We start from the raw sequence: 12,534 nt of genomic DNA, 5'->3' as shown, positions 1-12,534 counted from the left end.
TTTAAAATGTATATCATTGACATGTCTTATTGTAATGTATTTATGTATTTGCATACAAAGAGATAAAACTTTAAAATCAAAGTTTGTTTTGTGGGAACACATATCAGTACATTGTTCTGTAAAGATCTCAGGACAATTTTATTATGTATATAAAGCTCAGTATTAAACTGTTAATATCAGTATAGACTAAGGTGGTGACGACTGCTGCTACTTGTACTACAGTAGCACTGGAAGGCATTTGTCCCACTCATAGCATCCCTGTCCTCCCTGTCCTAAGTGCACTATGTGCCTACTGTCACTAGATTATTTCAAGCAAATTTTAAAAATCAAGACTTAGAACAAAAATTAAACAGCAGAAAGGGACCATACGATCACACAAGCTGTGTATTGTACCTGTTAATAAATCCTGACAATTACCTTTTAAATGATACACAGGACATTTAAGAAGGACTTTGCTAGAAAAAATGGGAGGAAATCCTGCATCTAGAACAAGCAAAGGACATTTGCTGTGATCTGTAGAACAGTCTTGTCACTGGTTAGTTCAAGCTGAGGCTATGCCTGTCCCCTTCTCTCTTCCACTTCAAATCCATGATGCTATTAAAGCCCAAAAGCAGACACAAGTATGCCTTGAGGCAAAAATACAGGTTTTCTTTCCTGTAAATGCAGTCACTTTCAGGTAAAAATAAAAGACTTTTTTCCTCCTGAAAGGGTCAGACCATACACCTCACTCTTAGGATGCTAGGTTCACCTTGAGTACATTGCTGACTTCCTTCAATTGTCTTGAAGCATTCAATGGCTTAACTTAATTGCTTCTTTTGATGTCCTCATTCTCCTTCCCAGTCCTGATGGTCCCCAGTGGTTACCTACCATTACATGAAGTTTGGTATATTCAAGCTGCATGAGTAGTAATTGACTGCACACACTGAAAGGCACTCCAAAAATGCTCCTAAAACACACATCCCACCAGTTTAGGCAAAACCAAGCCCAGAGAGTTGACAGGAGCAGCAGAACAAAAGTGCTGCAATGTTCAATCCCTTTCAAAGATGACAATGAACATGCCCTCTTAAGCTCATCCTCTCTTTAATGCTCATTTTTTTAGCATCCAGATGTTGGAAGGGGTGTTTTTTCTTAAGTCTTACTGTGAGACAGTCAGAATCCAGAGTTGCACTGAAGCAATTCTTAATCTCTCATCCAAAGTCACTATTTAATAGCTTCCTATATGTCTGTTCTCACTACATTAGTGAGAACACATTGCCATTGAGCCTTAGAAAAGTGACTGCCAGCCAATATTTGTGATATTCCCTAAATGGCAGCCATGCCTCCTCCTGAATTCTACTAAATTCTGCTGCTAATGATGAGATCAGATAATAGTTTTCTGTCCTTTTTTTTGAAGTGGAGGTCCTGTCACCTTCAGTCTTTTATCAGGGAATGTTATGTTTATAAGGGTTTCCCTCTTAAAATAGATACTTACTCAAATAGTCTAACTGCAGTGGCAATAGCAATATATAAAAATATAGTTCTCCCCATCAATATTTATGAAATTACTCTGTGTCATGCATTATTATAAGGAAGAAAATTTTATCCGAGCAGAACTAAAGGATAAACTGAATTTGGAAAGACACAGAGCCTGTGACTGTGTCTCTTCGTTATACCCAAACCAGGCTACTATATAAACATATGCATACATATATACATCTATACAAATGCATGCATATATAGTAAATATGAACAGTTTACTCACATCAGTACATTAAAGTGTCCTACATGCTTCACTGCTGTGTTCTTTAAGTCACCCAAACTATAGAAAATGAGTCAGTTCTCTAAGCTTGGCTAGCTAATAATCTTTACAGTTTGGTGAACTTCATTAAGTTCTAGCTCATTGTAACCTGCAACTCTAAATATTAATTCTAAATATTCTTTACAGACATTTAAAATTTTGCTTTTTGACATAAAATCAACCAAAGATCTAGAAAAAAAAAATTAAATTCACTACATCTTACATTATTAAAGTAATAAGTCTTCACAATTTTTTATTGTGAATAAAAAACAATTTTTTATTGCTGTCTCTTGTGCACATTTTCTTTTCCATTACATTGTGTCCTCTTTGACTGGCTTCATAAGACTGAAATTACAATATAGGAATTTCAGCATAACTTCCAGTCTTCTGAATTTCTACCCTTCTTTGTCTGGATTCTAATTTATGTAAACCAGGATTTATCACTGCTGCCACTACAGCTAAGAATGTGTCCCTTTGGGATTCTTTTTATGCATGCAACCCTTCAGACCTTTGGGAATTTTTCTGCATTGTTTCATCATGAAGTTTTCACCTATCTTTAAAAAGAGTTGGTATACTTAAGAAAAATAAATGCTAAGTGGAAGCAATGGCATTATTAAGAAGCACTGGAAGAATCTGGGGGACAAATAAAGCCCCCATGGAAGTGCTTCAGATTTAGATTATTTTTCCCAGTAGGTTTAGTTACATTTACTAACAGGATTATACTCTTGAATGGCAGACACATATCAACTTGTCTTCAGCTTTCCACACCAGAGCTGTTGGCTTTTCCCATACTCAAAGGCTTATGGAACAGAGGAGCAGGAAAAGAAAAATATTTATCTTCTCAGTCTCTCCATTTGAGTTGATTAGTTTTAACACTATATTTTGTATCAGTCATTTGTATTCATAAAAACATCACTAGAGCCAGCATAAGTTCAATTTACCCTTCAAATGTTTATGTGTGTGCGTGTGTGTGCATACATATACACACACGCATACATAAATATATATGATTGATGAACGGACAGGATAATGGGGCCTAAAGTTGCCAATATCATTTGGATCCAGAAGAGCCCTGAGCTATATCTGAGAGCACCACAGATGCCCTTGACTGGCAGCACTGGAGTGTTTGCAACACTTGCAGTGTTTGCTGTGGAAAAGCAAATCACGAAGCAGTAGCTCACATCATCATGAAGATCTCTGTCGAAGTCAGTGCTCCCTGAAAGAAGCTTTAAGCTGGCTAATGCAAAGATACATAAATTTTACTGTTTGGACTTTATATAGCACATCTCTTACTGAGGTCACTCCTCAGATCCCTACAGAAAAGCACTAGAAGTGTAAATGATAGTAAAGGTAAACCTTGAAGCTGATGCACACTTAGCAACAACACAGGATATAGTACTTAGGAAAGGGAATGATGGCCAGGGCTTAAGGTTATCTCCTGCTGCTTGGGGAAAAAAGGTCAAAAATAATAACCCACTTCTAGACACCAGAGCAGAACAGATTTCCTCTTTAAATGCATTGCAACTGAGAGCAACAGCCTCTCCCCAGAGGAAGGAAGCCCCACAGACTGCCTGATCAAATCCACACACCACAGAAGGCCAAGCCCAGCTCCTGAACTTGCCTTTTGGGTCAGCAAGTAGAGTGGTACCAAATGGATGACATTGACACTTGTCAACATCTCTAGCGCTGCTTACACTGAGACAGCCACATGGTGGGGAAAGCTATAAAGAAATAACATCACATCTTTAGTGATAGCAGCTCTGTCCTATGGAAAGGATATTGAAAAAACGTTGTTTTTTTCATTAACTTGGCAAAGTGATGCTCCTCCAACACTTCGTTATCTTTTCCAAAAGTAACAAAATTTCCTGGGTTACTTGTGGGCCTATTGCCTACTGCCTATTGCCCCCCTTAATCAGGGCAGCCAATTCTGAAATGTCAGAGGCTGTATTTACAAATTCCCGTTTCCACAAACAGATTTCAGAGAAGAAATTTTATTGAAATCAAGCAAAATCCTTTCACTTAGGAGAGTAAAATGTATAATGAGCAAATCTCTGAAATATATTTTTCACCAGACTTCCTTTCACCAGAAGCTGACCTGTACATCTCCAAGGATTAGCAAAGGTGGAGAAGAGAAGGAATTAGACACTTTACAGCTCTGAACTAATGGATGAGCAAGAAGTTATACATCCAAAATGTATACTGAACATTTTTATATATTGAATTTCATGTGATTCAAATGTGCATTTGGTTTAAAAAGGGTATGAATGTTTCCTCTTTTCTCTGTAGAAGCCAAACCACTCCAAACAGATTGAGTCTGTTGCATAGCCCAGAGCACACAGCTCCACTGGTAGGACAGGTATGCCAAGGGACAGACAAAAATCAGCTATGATCTTGTCAGTTCAACTTTGCAGGAGGAATAGCTGTACTGCAATACTGCATGAGTGCTCAGGATGATCCTGCACAGAATATTTTCTGGTCTGTTTAAGAAGAGTCTTTTGGGGAATGGCTCAGTTGAAAGAAGCTGACAGTCCACCTAACCGCCTGCACAGGATTTGACAGCCACACGGGATGAATTTTTCAGAAAGATTTCAACTTGTCATCTTTTTACACAGTACTTGAATGCCAGTGAAGAAACTATGCTATTATTTCGTAAAGCCAGTTAATCACCTTCGATGTGAAGCAAAAGCTATTGTCAAACTTGAACGTGCAGTTAAAAACGTAAATCAGATATGGTTTTGTCCAGGTTTCTTCAAGTCTGCCTGCCTCATTCTGCTCACTGCTTTTGGTCTGCTGGGGTCCTCTGCCACATGATGCTGTTCTTTCACACACTAATGGCAAACCAACTAGAGTGGCATTTCTCTTTGTGAGCTTTTGTACCTGCAGTTTTGTAGGGCTGCACTTTGGTTTTAGCTTAGCATGGAGGATCATCATACTCAGTGTCACAAAAAATCTTACACATTATAGTTTTTCCCCACTTTTTCCTTCTTTCAGAAGCAAAATATATAATTATCTATAGAAACAATGAATCCCCAAGGGTGTGAAAAAAAATCCTTTAAAAAATGGTGTGAAAGTTTGGCACAGGCAGTGGGCAAGCTGGCCCCTATAAGTTCATCTTAAGTTTTGCTAGCCAGGTTCTAGCTCCTGAAGGCCAAGGGAAACACTCCCTACCAGTTTTTCAGCAGGCTATAAACACAGGAAGAAGCTCTTCAATAAGAAGAGGATCTTCTGCCAGCACAGTACATGCAAAGCAGTATATTTTAACTAAAACTAAATAAATGAGACAGTGGAATGATTATTAGATTTTGAATCAGATGTTAACATGTCCCTTGTGGTCCTTTCTTGTATGTTAAGTTGCAGACTCCATTTCTCTACTCTCTCTTAGCATTTCAAATGGGACATGAGAAACTCTACAACCTTTTCTGGAGCTGCCCATAGTACTGCAGGAGTAGCCATTGCTCTTTGTAGCCACAAACACCAAAAACATTAATTATCACTTTGAATAGCCTTCTCATTTATACTGAAGAGCTACTTGGTCTTCATCTTGGTCTTAGAAAGCAATGCTGGGTTTTTGAGGTTGTTTTTTTCTCTTAGTTCACTGCATTCATAGAATCAAATGTGATCATACTAACATGCATTAATAAACATGAAAAAATAATTCCTAAGTAGCCACCTAGAAATCTGTGTAGCATTTCTACAGCATTTCTGCAGTTGTTTCCTTAAAAAATGCGGCTAAGAAACAGAGGAGTGAACTCAGATCACAGATAACAGGATTATTTTAGGGGTGCCCATGATGATTTCAGTATGACTCATGTACCCAGTAAAACCCTTTTCTCATTAGGGAAGACTACAGACAATTTAGTTTAGCTGTCCAAGATTCTAAAAGTGAGGGGAGAATGTGAAAAAGACTTCGCCCCACCTCACTGTTCTACCTCTGCTGCCCAAATGTGCAATTCATTGCTTTCTTCTGAGCATGGGGCCACAAGAAAAAAATTTGTTTCTCCTTCTACCAACGTGTAGCCTTCAGCAGGGTAGGACTTTTCTTCTTCACTGTAGGAGAAGGAAGGGAAAGGAGCCACATAGGAAGCAGAGCTGTCAGCTCTGGTTAGGCCCAGCAGTTTTCCCATTGCTCTTCTAGAATGTGGAGCCACCTCCATCCTTCTGTTTCCCAGAAATGGTAATTTGGACCAACAGTGGTTGCTAAACCAACACCTGATTGAAAAATCTAATAATCCGAATAATATGAAAAGGCAGGGCATGTTTTGAGAATCAGATGCTTAACTTAGATATCTATAACTGTGCTTAACTTACACGTCTATAACTGTGATAGGTGCCCAAAGTCCCATTGCAGTGATGAGAAATCCTTGTTGGCACAAATCTCCCTATCTATTGGCACAGATCTCCATAAAGCTTAAACTTCAATACCTCAGACTGCACATGAACCTCACCCAAGATGTTTGGCACATTTAAAATAGGGTGACAGGCAACCAGTCCTTATCTCAGACCCCAGAGCTGGGGGCCCCTTCCTGGGGGTCCTCTGGGAGTCTCTGTCCTTCTGGGAAGTGGACCCTGCACAGCCTGCTGGAGGCAGGATGATTGCTGGAATTGTTGCTTGGCAAATGGAGTGAGAGTCACAGCCTTTTCACCCCCACAGGTCCTTACAGGAGCCCAGAAACAGGTCATGACTCACAGAACACAGGATGTTTTTCAGGGAGAGCAAAACCTTGCACTTTAAAGTACTTTCTCTGTTACTGGGGGCTAAAATCCTCTCCTCTGCAAGTAGCCTTGACATCTAGCTGAGATCTCTACCCCATTACAGCGAGCTACAAAACAAGCACATAATTGCAGGTCTTGCTTCCATGGTCCTGGGTCTTTGTGTTTGCCAGCTGGGAAGCAGTTTGCTTGTAGCATGCACCAACATATGTGTCCAGACTTTTTCATTGTACTTTGAGTGGAAGGACAGCCTTGTCACAGAAACACCAGCATAAATTAAAAATGCCTGTTCCTCATTTTAATGCCCTTGAGGAGAGAAAAATATTCCTGAAGGCTACACTTTCACAATTGATTGTCTGCTTTTTTGTTACCCTCGGAGGGACCAGAGGGGAGGTTGGCTACAGCCTCATCATGTGGAACATCTACTTTTCCTCACTGTTGCCATGGCGACTGAGCTGCCAACTGGTCTGGCTCTGAAAGGTGCTCAGAACCCAGCATTGGGACCCTCAAGAGAGGATGATTTAAGAGGAAGGGGGAGAGGGGCAGCATACTTATTTTAATGCATCATGGGCAATGTTTTCAACTGGTGAATTTTCAAAATAGAAGCCAATGAAGAGGCAACGGGTCATCTGCATCTGTCAGATTTAACCACTGTTCTCCAGAAATCTGGTTTTTAGGGAGGTAAATATTGCAGTGCAGTTTGATGACTATATATTCAGGAATATTAATATGTATACACAGTACACTCACACTTGTCCTTTTTGTAATATGGGTTCCATACATTAATAAACAACATGAATTTCAGCATCACCTCCAGGTCTTTTTCCTATTTCTGTCACAGTCTCAAAAATCATGCTGCACTGGCATGAGCCAGAAAAAAAATTAGCTTACAGCTGCAAGAACTTGCAGGAAAATGAGCTCTTTCAAAATAATGAGCGATTAACCCATGTCACTGCTGCAGAGGCATTGCAGTGGTGTCAGCCACTGGCATGTCAATAAATAACAAGGCAAATTAGAAGTGGATTTAAATCTGTTTCTGTAGATAATTAGTCTTTGATATAAACTGGAACAAGTCTGAGTAACTGGATGAAAACACAGTTGTGCTGAATTTGTCTTGGCAGAGAGGAAAGCAGGAGGTCCTTAATTTAGGTTTCTCCCTAGTTAGCACTATTCACATCCTCATTATTTTGCTTAGAATCGAGCCTGCTCAATTGTTTTCCAAAGATATCTCCAGAAAAAGCAAAACCCTTTCACCAGCTGGGAGAGAAGGGAAGAAAGGCAGACTTACGGATCAAAGGCTGCTAGCAAGAAGTTGAGCAGTAAGCTGATGGATTGCTCCACATTGATCTGGTGGGTTGTTGGCATCCGCTTGTTGAGCTGGTAGAAGATGGTGGAAATCACAGCTTCCAGGCGAGCCACATTCAGTTCAATGCTGGGATCCAGGTTGTTCAGGGCGTTTTCCCGTAAGGCTTCTATCACGTTCCAGATGTCCACCAGGTGCACTAGGGGACAGGAGAGAAAAGAGTCAGCGGGGACACGTGCTCCTGAAAGCAACTGAGAAAAAAAGCCACCTCGTCCCATTGGGGCTGGGGCATCACACAGAACACTCTTCGTGAACAGTTAAAGGCATGAATGTATTTCCCATCACTGAGAACTGAATTTGGTAGAGGAAAGAGCAAATAAAATTCACACCTGTTAATAAGCAAACAATATATTGATGTTATTGGTTGCAATGAGTACAACTTCAGTTTGGGAAATCATTCCTCATTGTATAAAGCATTCACGTAAAATTCCATATTTGACAGAAAACACTGGAAGCTAAACATGTGCTAATTGTTTTTCTGAACCATGCCTCTACGAATCCCCATTCAGAAATTACTCTTAGATATTAATTTGCATAGCAGATGGGCTTTTCAGAAGATCCTACAAATACTAAGTGCTTAAAATGTATGGATGGTTTGAAATTTTTTTTTCAGCAATTTGTATTGAAAGCAAAATATTTTACAGAAACAAAATTGTAATTGGGTCACGGTAGACAAGATCCATTTAAACAAAGAACATGTAATGAAGGGATCCCAAAGTCATATTTTGTATCTTCTAAATATATTTGCAAACAATTTGTTAAATCTCTCTCTTTGATTAACTCCTAGTCTAAGATGAATTTCATGGGGCCTGTTTTTATCTACAAGAACAGCTTGAAGGACAATTTCTGTTCACCCTTCATATTGCACCCAAATTGAAAGCTTGTTTGCATAGCACTATTATTGTGGTAGTATGATCAGCTTGCTGCAGATTGGCATTTCTGGAAGTGGTGGACCGTGCCAAACATTAAAAAAAACAAGCCCCGGAGTCATTCAAAATTTGGCTTTAGTTCAAACTTGACTGAACTCAAAGAATCGTCCCCTCTTTTAATCTGAAGTATTAGCTACCATCCTACGAAACTGTGAATAAGAAATGAAACATGAGGTTCTGGGTGCAAATTTTTTTATTTTTTTTTTAACCACAGAAACTACTGTCTAGTTTTTTTTGTGGATACAGAAATTTAATTCTAAACCACATTGTATTTTTCTTTGCTTGGTTTGCAGTTGCTGTCTCAAATTGCAATGTGACATCATGGTCTGATGGTAGGGAAATGTAAGCTGATACTAGACAGATAATGAAACCAGATATAACAGTTTTACTTAGTCTAGATTTTTTTCTGCATTTTTTTCTTTTCTTCTAACTCAGGAAAACAATAATCTTGAATGCCCTGCTACCTAATGTGTAAGCCCAAGGAGGAAGATAAAGCATACAGGTGAGCAGCAATGGCAGCAGCAACTACTTCAGGTAACAGACAAGGCACTTGCCTCCTTCTACTTGCCATTCAACTAATCAGGAAAACCTGAAAGATGCAGTTCCATTATGATTCCTAAATATTCCTAAATATTTATTTGGTCTTTGTATCAAAAGGAAACTTCTACAGCTGTCCCTGTAGGCTGGCAGGTTGTCTTCAAAGTGTCATTCAGAATGAAGCCAAGTGGGTGGAGCATACAACCTCTCTGAACTCTTTGTTTTTGTCTTCTAGCTGGGGGAAGAGCACCTTCCCCATAAGAAATCTGATATATGTCTCAGACCCTTTTAATTCAGCCATTCCTATTCCCATTCCAACAGTTTTCACTGCTGAGCTGCCACAGAAGTTATCTGGGTAAATGTGAGCTGAATGGAAGGGCAGGCAGAAAGCAAAAGGTTGAATATAATGTTTCGTCCAAGCTCTAGCTGTCAGTAGCCATGAGGGCTACCTCCGGTAATTCAGACCAAGTAGATAAAGGAGAAGATGCTTTCACCATCAGTTTTACCAGGCCGGCTTCTGGGTGCAAGGATGTGTGTGCAAACCTGAGCTGCAGCTACACGGACAAGGTAATGACATGAGAAATCACCAGGCACAACAAACAGTAAAAAAAGGAGTAATGCTTAAGCAGATGGCTAACCTTGAGGCTCTGCTAACAAGATAAAAACCTGAGAAGCAGCACAAACAGGGGCATTAGCATGCTGACCTAGTCAGAAATGTCTAGGGCAACCCTATTATAAGTACTGAATAATGATGTAAAATCAGCAACTTTGGAGGTAATAGAAAAAAAATAAGCAGGGATAAGCTCTCTACCTGGGAGTGCATGAGCATGGTAGAGGAAAAAAAGCATGGGAGTGGAAAAGGGGAATTGAAAGGGCAAGAAATCACCAAAGCTGTTTGAGGTGCCCTGAAAGCAGCATTGCACCTGATGAGCGTGGAGAAGCAAACATGTTGTTGTTTGCCTGAGGTTTTGCCCACACATGTTTATTTCAGCAGTCACTGGGAACTGTGATGGTTTCCCCAGCACTGATAAAAGGAGAACTGTGTGTGTGTGTGTGTGAACCAGACATCCACATTCCCCAGCAGTGAGAATTTCATGCAGCAATCTACTTCAATAGCTACAGCCTAGTCCTGGAAAACTTGAATAAGACAGCATGGAGGAAAACAGCTGGTGTAAGGAATGAGGCTGAAATGGGGCTTGGTGTCTTTAAATTTCCCATGATCTTGTACTGATACTAAGAGGCTGTCACATTTTCATGTTGTGTGGTTTTTTTCCACTTCCCCGTGATATTACGTTTTTTATAACACAGTCATATACAGAGTTAGTTTTGCTGATGGTCCTGGGAAGGGAAATATCCAGAGGGTAGCAGACATGGCAGTAATAATATCAGTACACCAACACATCTGAGTGAAAAATATTGGTTTTAGTGTTAACTGTAACCTGAAGGCCTCATAAGATAGACTGGTACTCATTGGTATGCCAGAAAGGTAGGGCACAAGACTATGAGAATGACTTACTGGAAATTACACAGCAGTCCCCCACCCACCATAAATTATTAGTCTCAGGGAACTGCTGTGCCTTTGTGCTATAAATAATTTTTCTCAGTTTTTTTGTTGTTTGTTTTTTTTTTTTCCAGAAATACTTTGGTTCCACATGAAGCTGAATAAACAACAATCACCATTTTATTTCACATTTTATTCCTGAATTTCAAATCTCTCTACAGTATCTGGAAATTAATACTGCCTGCAGAAGGAAATGGAAGGTGGACAGAAGCCAGACTTTTTAACAAGATCTGCTAATTTTGAAAATATCTGTTGAAATCTCTGAATTCATTAGACTGAAGTCTCTGGCCCTTACTCAAGTCAGCTGCTATGGACAACAATTCACAGACCTCAATTTAAATGGCAAAAATTAGGTCTCTACTGCCAGCCAGTAATCAAGGCTCCCTCTATGGTCAGGGAAAGCAAAAAGTGATTTAAAGAAGCTGCGTGGGTATAGGTGGGATGAACAGTGCTTTGAAGGTGCCTGTATTTACTACAGACAAAGCCTAAAGTGACAGATTTACATGAGGCATGTAACCTCAGAGCTGGTAAAGTTAACTAAGATGAATCTCACACCTCGCTCTTTAAACATTAAGAAAATATGTCTTTTCTGTTCTGACTACTACATGACCTTAAATAATACAGGTTTTATATAAAATACGAATAATAAATACTTAAATCTGTATGAACAGCAATGAGATCCTGTCATAGTCATAGCCTCTTACACTGAATTGCTTAACCTTGTGCAGATAAATCTGGGTGAGTGCCCTACTGATCACTTCAAATCCTACTCGAAGTTTACTCACACAGTAAGCAAACTCTTACATCTTGTATCATGCTGCCAAGTCAACCTACCAACACTGGGAAATGGCAGAATAAAATACAGGCCTCTACAAGCTCCACTTTGTTCATTTGTGCTATCAGAAATTTGTGCATAGAGCTAATATATCTGTATATTTCCAACATAATAACAATGTCAACCTTGCAAACTTTGCATAAGCTTATATTCTTTTCTTTTTAATATTCACCTCATTTAATATCATTCTCATTTTAATATTCATCCCCTCTCCTACCCATTTTCTATAATACCTGCTAGGCCCATTTATTTATTTATCTGTCACTGAGACTGCTTTAATCTCACTGAAGAAGGCATCCCTCTTTACATTGTTTGCAAAACATGTACTGCATTAAAACCTGAATCTGAACCAACTTGATTTGGACAGGCTGTAGAGGTGGGCAAAAGTCAGCCACACAAAGTTCAGTAAGGACAAGTGCAGAGTCTTGCACCTGCGTAGGAATAACACCAACCACCAGTACAGATTAGGGGACAACCTGCTGGAAAGCAGCGCCATGGAGAAAGACCTTGGAGCCTTAGAGGACAGTAAATTCTCCATGGGCCAACAACGTGCACTTGTGGACAAAAGGGACAATGGTATCCTAGGGTGCATGAGGAAAAGTGTGTCCAGCAGATCTAGGGAGATTCTCCTCCCCATCTACTCTGCTCTGGAGAGACCATACCTGGAATCCTGTATCCAGCTTTGGGCTCCCCAGTTCAAGAGGGACAGGGATCTACTGGAGAGAATCCAATGGAGAGCTTAGGAGGATGATTAAGGGACTTGAACGTTTCTCCTATGAAGAAAGACTGAGAGAACTGGGGCTGATTAGACTTGAAGGCCAA

At 39.8% G+C, this 12,534-nt stretch overlaps 1 protein-coding gene across 40 annotated transcripts in view; it reads right to left on the bottom strand.

Moving 5' to 3' along the window:
- DTNA (dystrobrevin alpha) overlaps positions 1–12,534 on the bottom strand; it is a 228,030-nt gene that overhangs the window by 63,421 nt on the left and 152,075 nt on the right. For all 40 annotated transcript variants that reach the window (XM_071737490.1, XM_071737488.1, XM_071737484.1 and 37 more), the window contains one exon: positions 7,776–7,989. In XM_071737490.1, the coding sequence (XP_071593591.1) occupies positions 7,776–7,989 (214 nt within the window). The remainder of the gene's footprint in view (positions 1–7,775; positions 7,990–12,534) is intronic.

Source organism: Heliangelus exortis, chromosome 2, assembly GCF_036169615.1.
Source record: "Heliangelus exortis chromosome 2, bHelExo1.hap1, whole genome shotgun sequence".
Classification (NCBI taxonomy): Eukaryota; Metazoa; Chordata; class Aves; order Apodiformes; family Trochilidae; genus Heliangelus; species Heliangelus exortis.
This window is presented reverse-complemented; position numbering and strand designations above follow the sequence as displayed.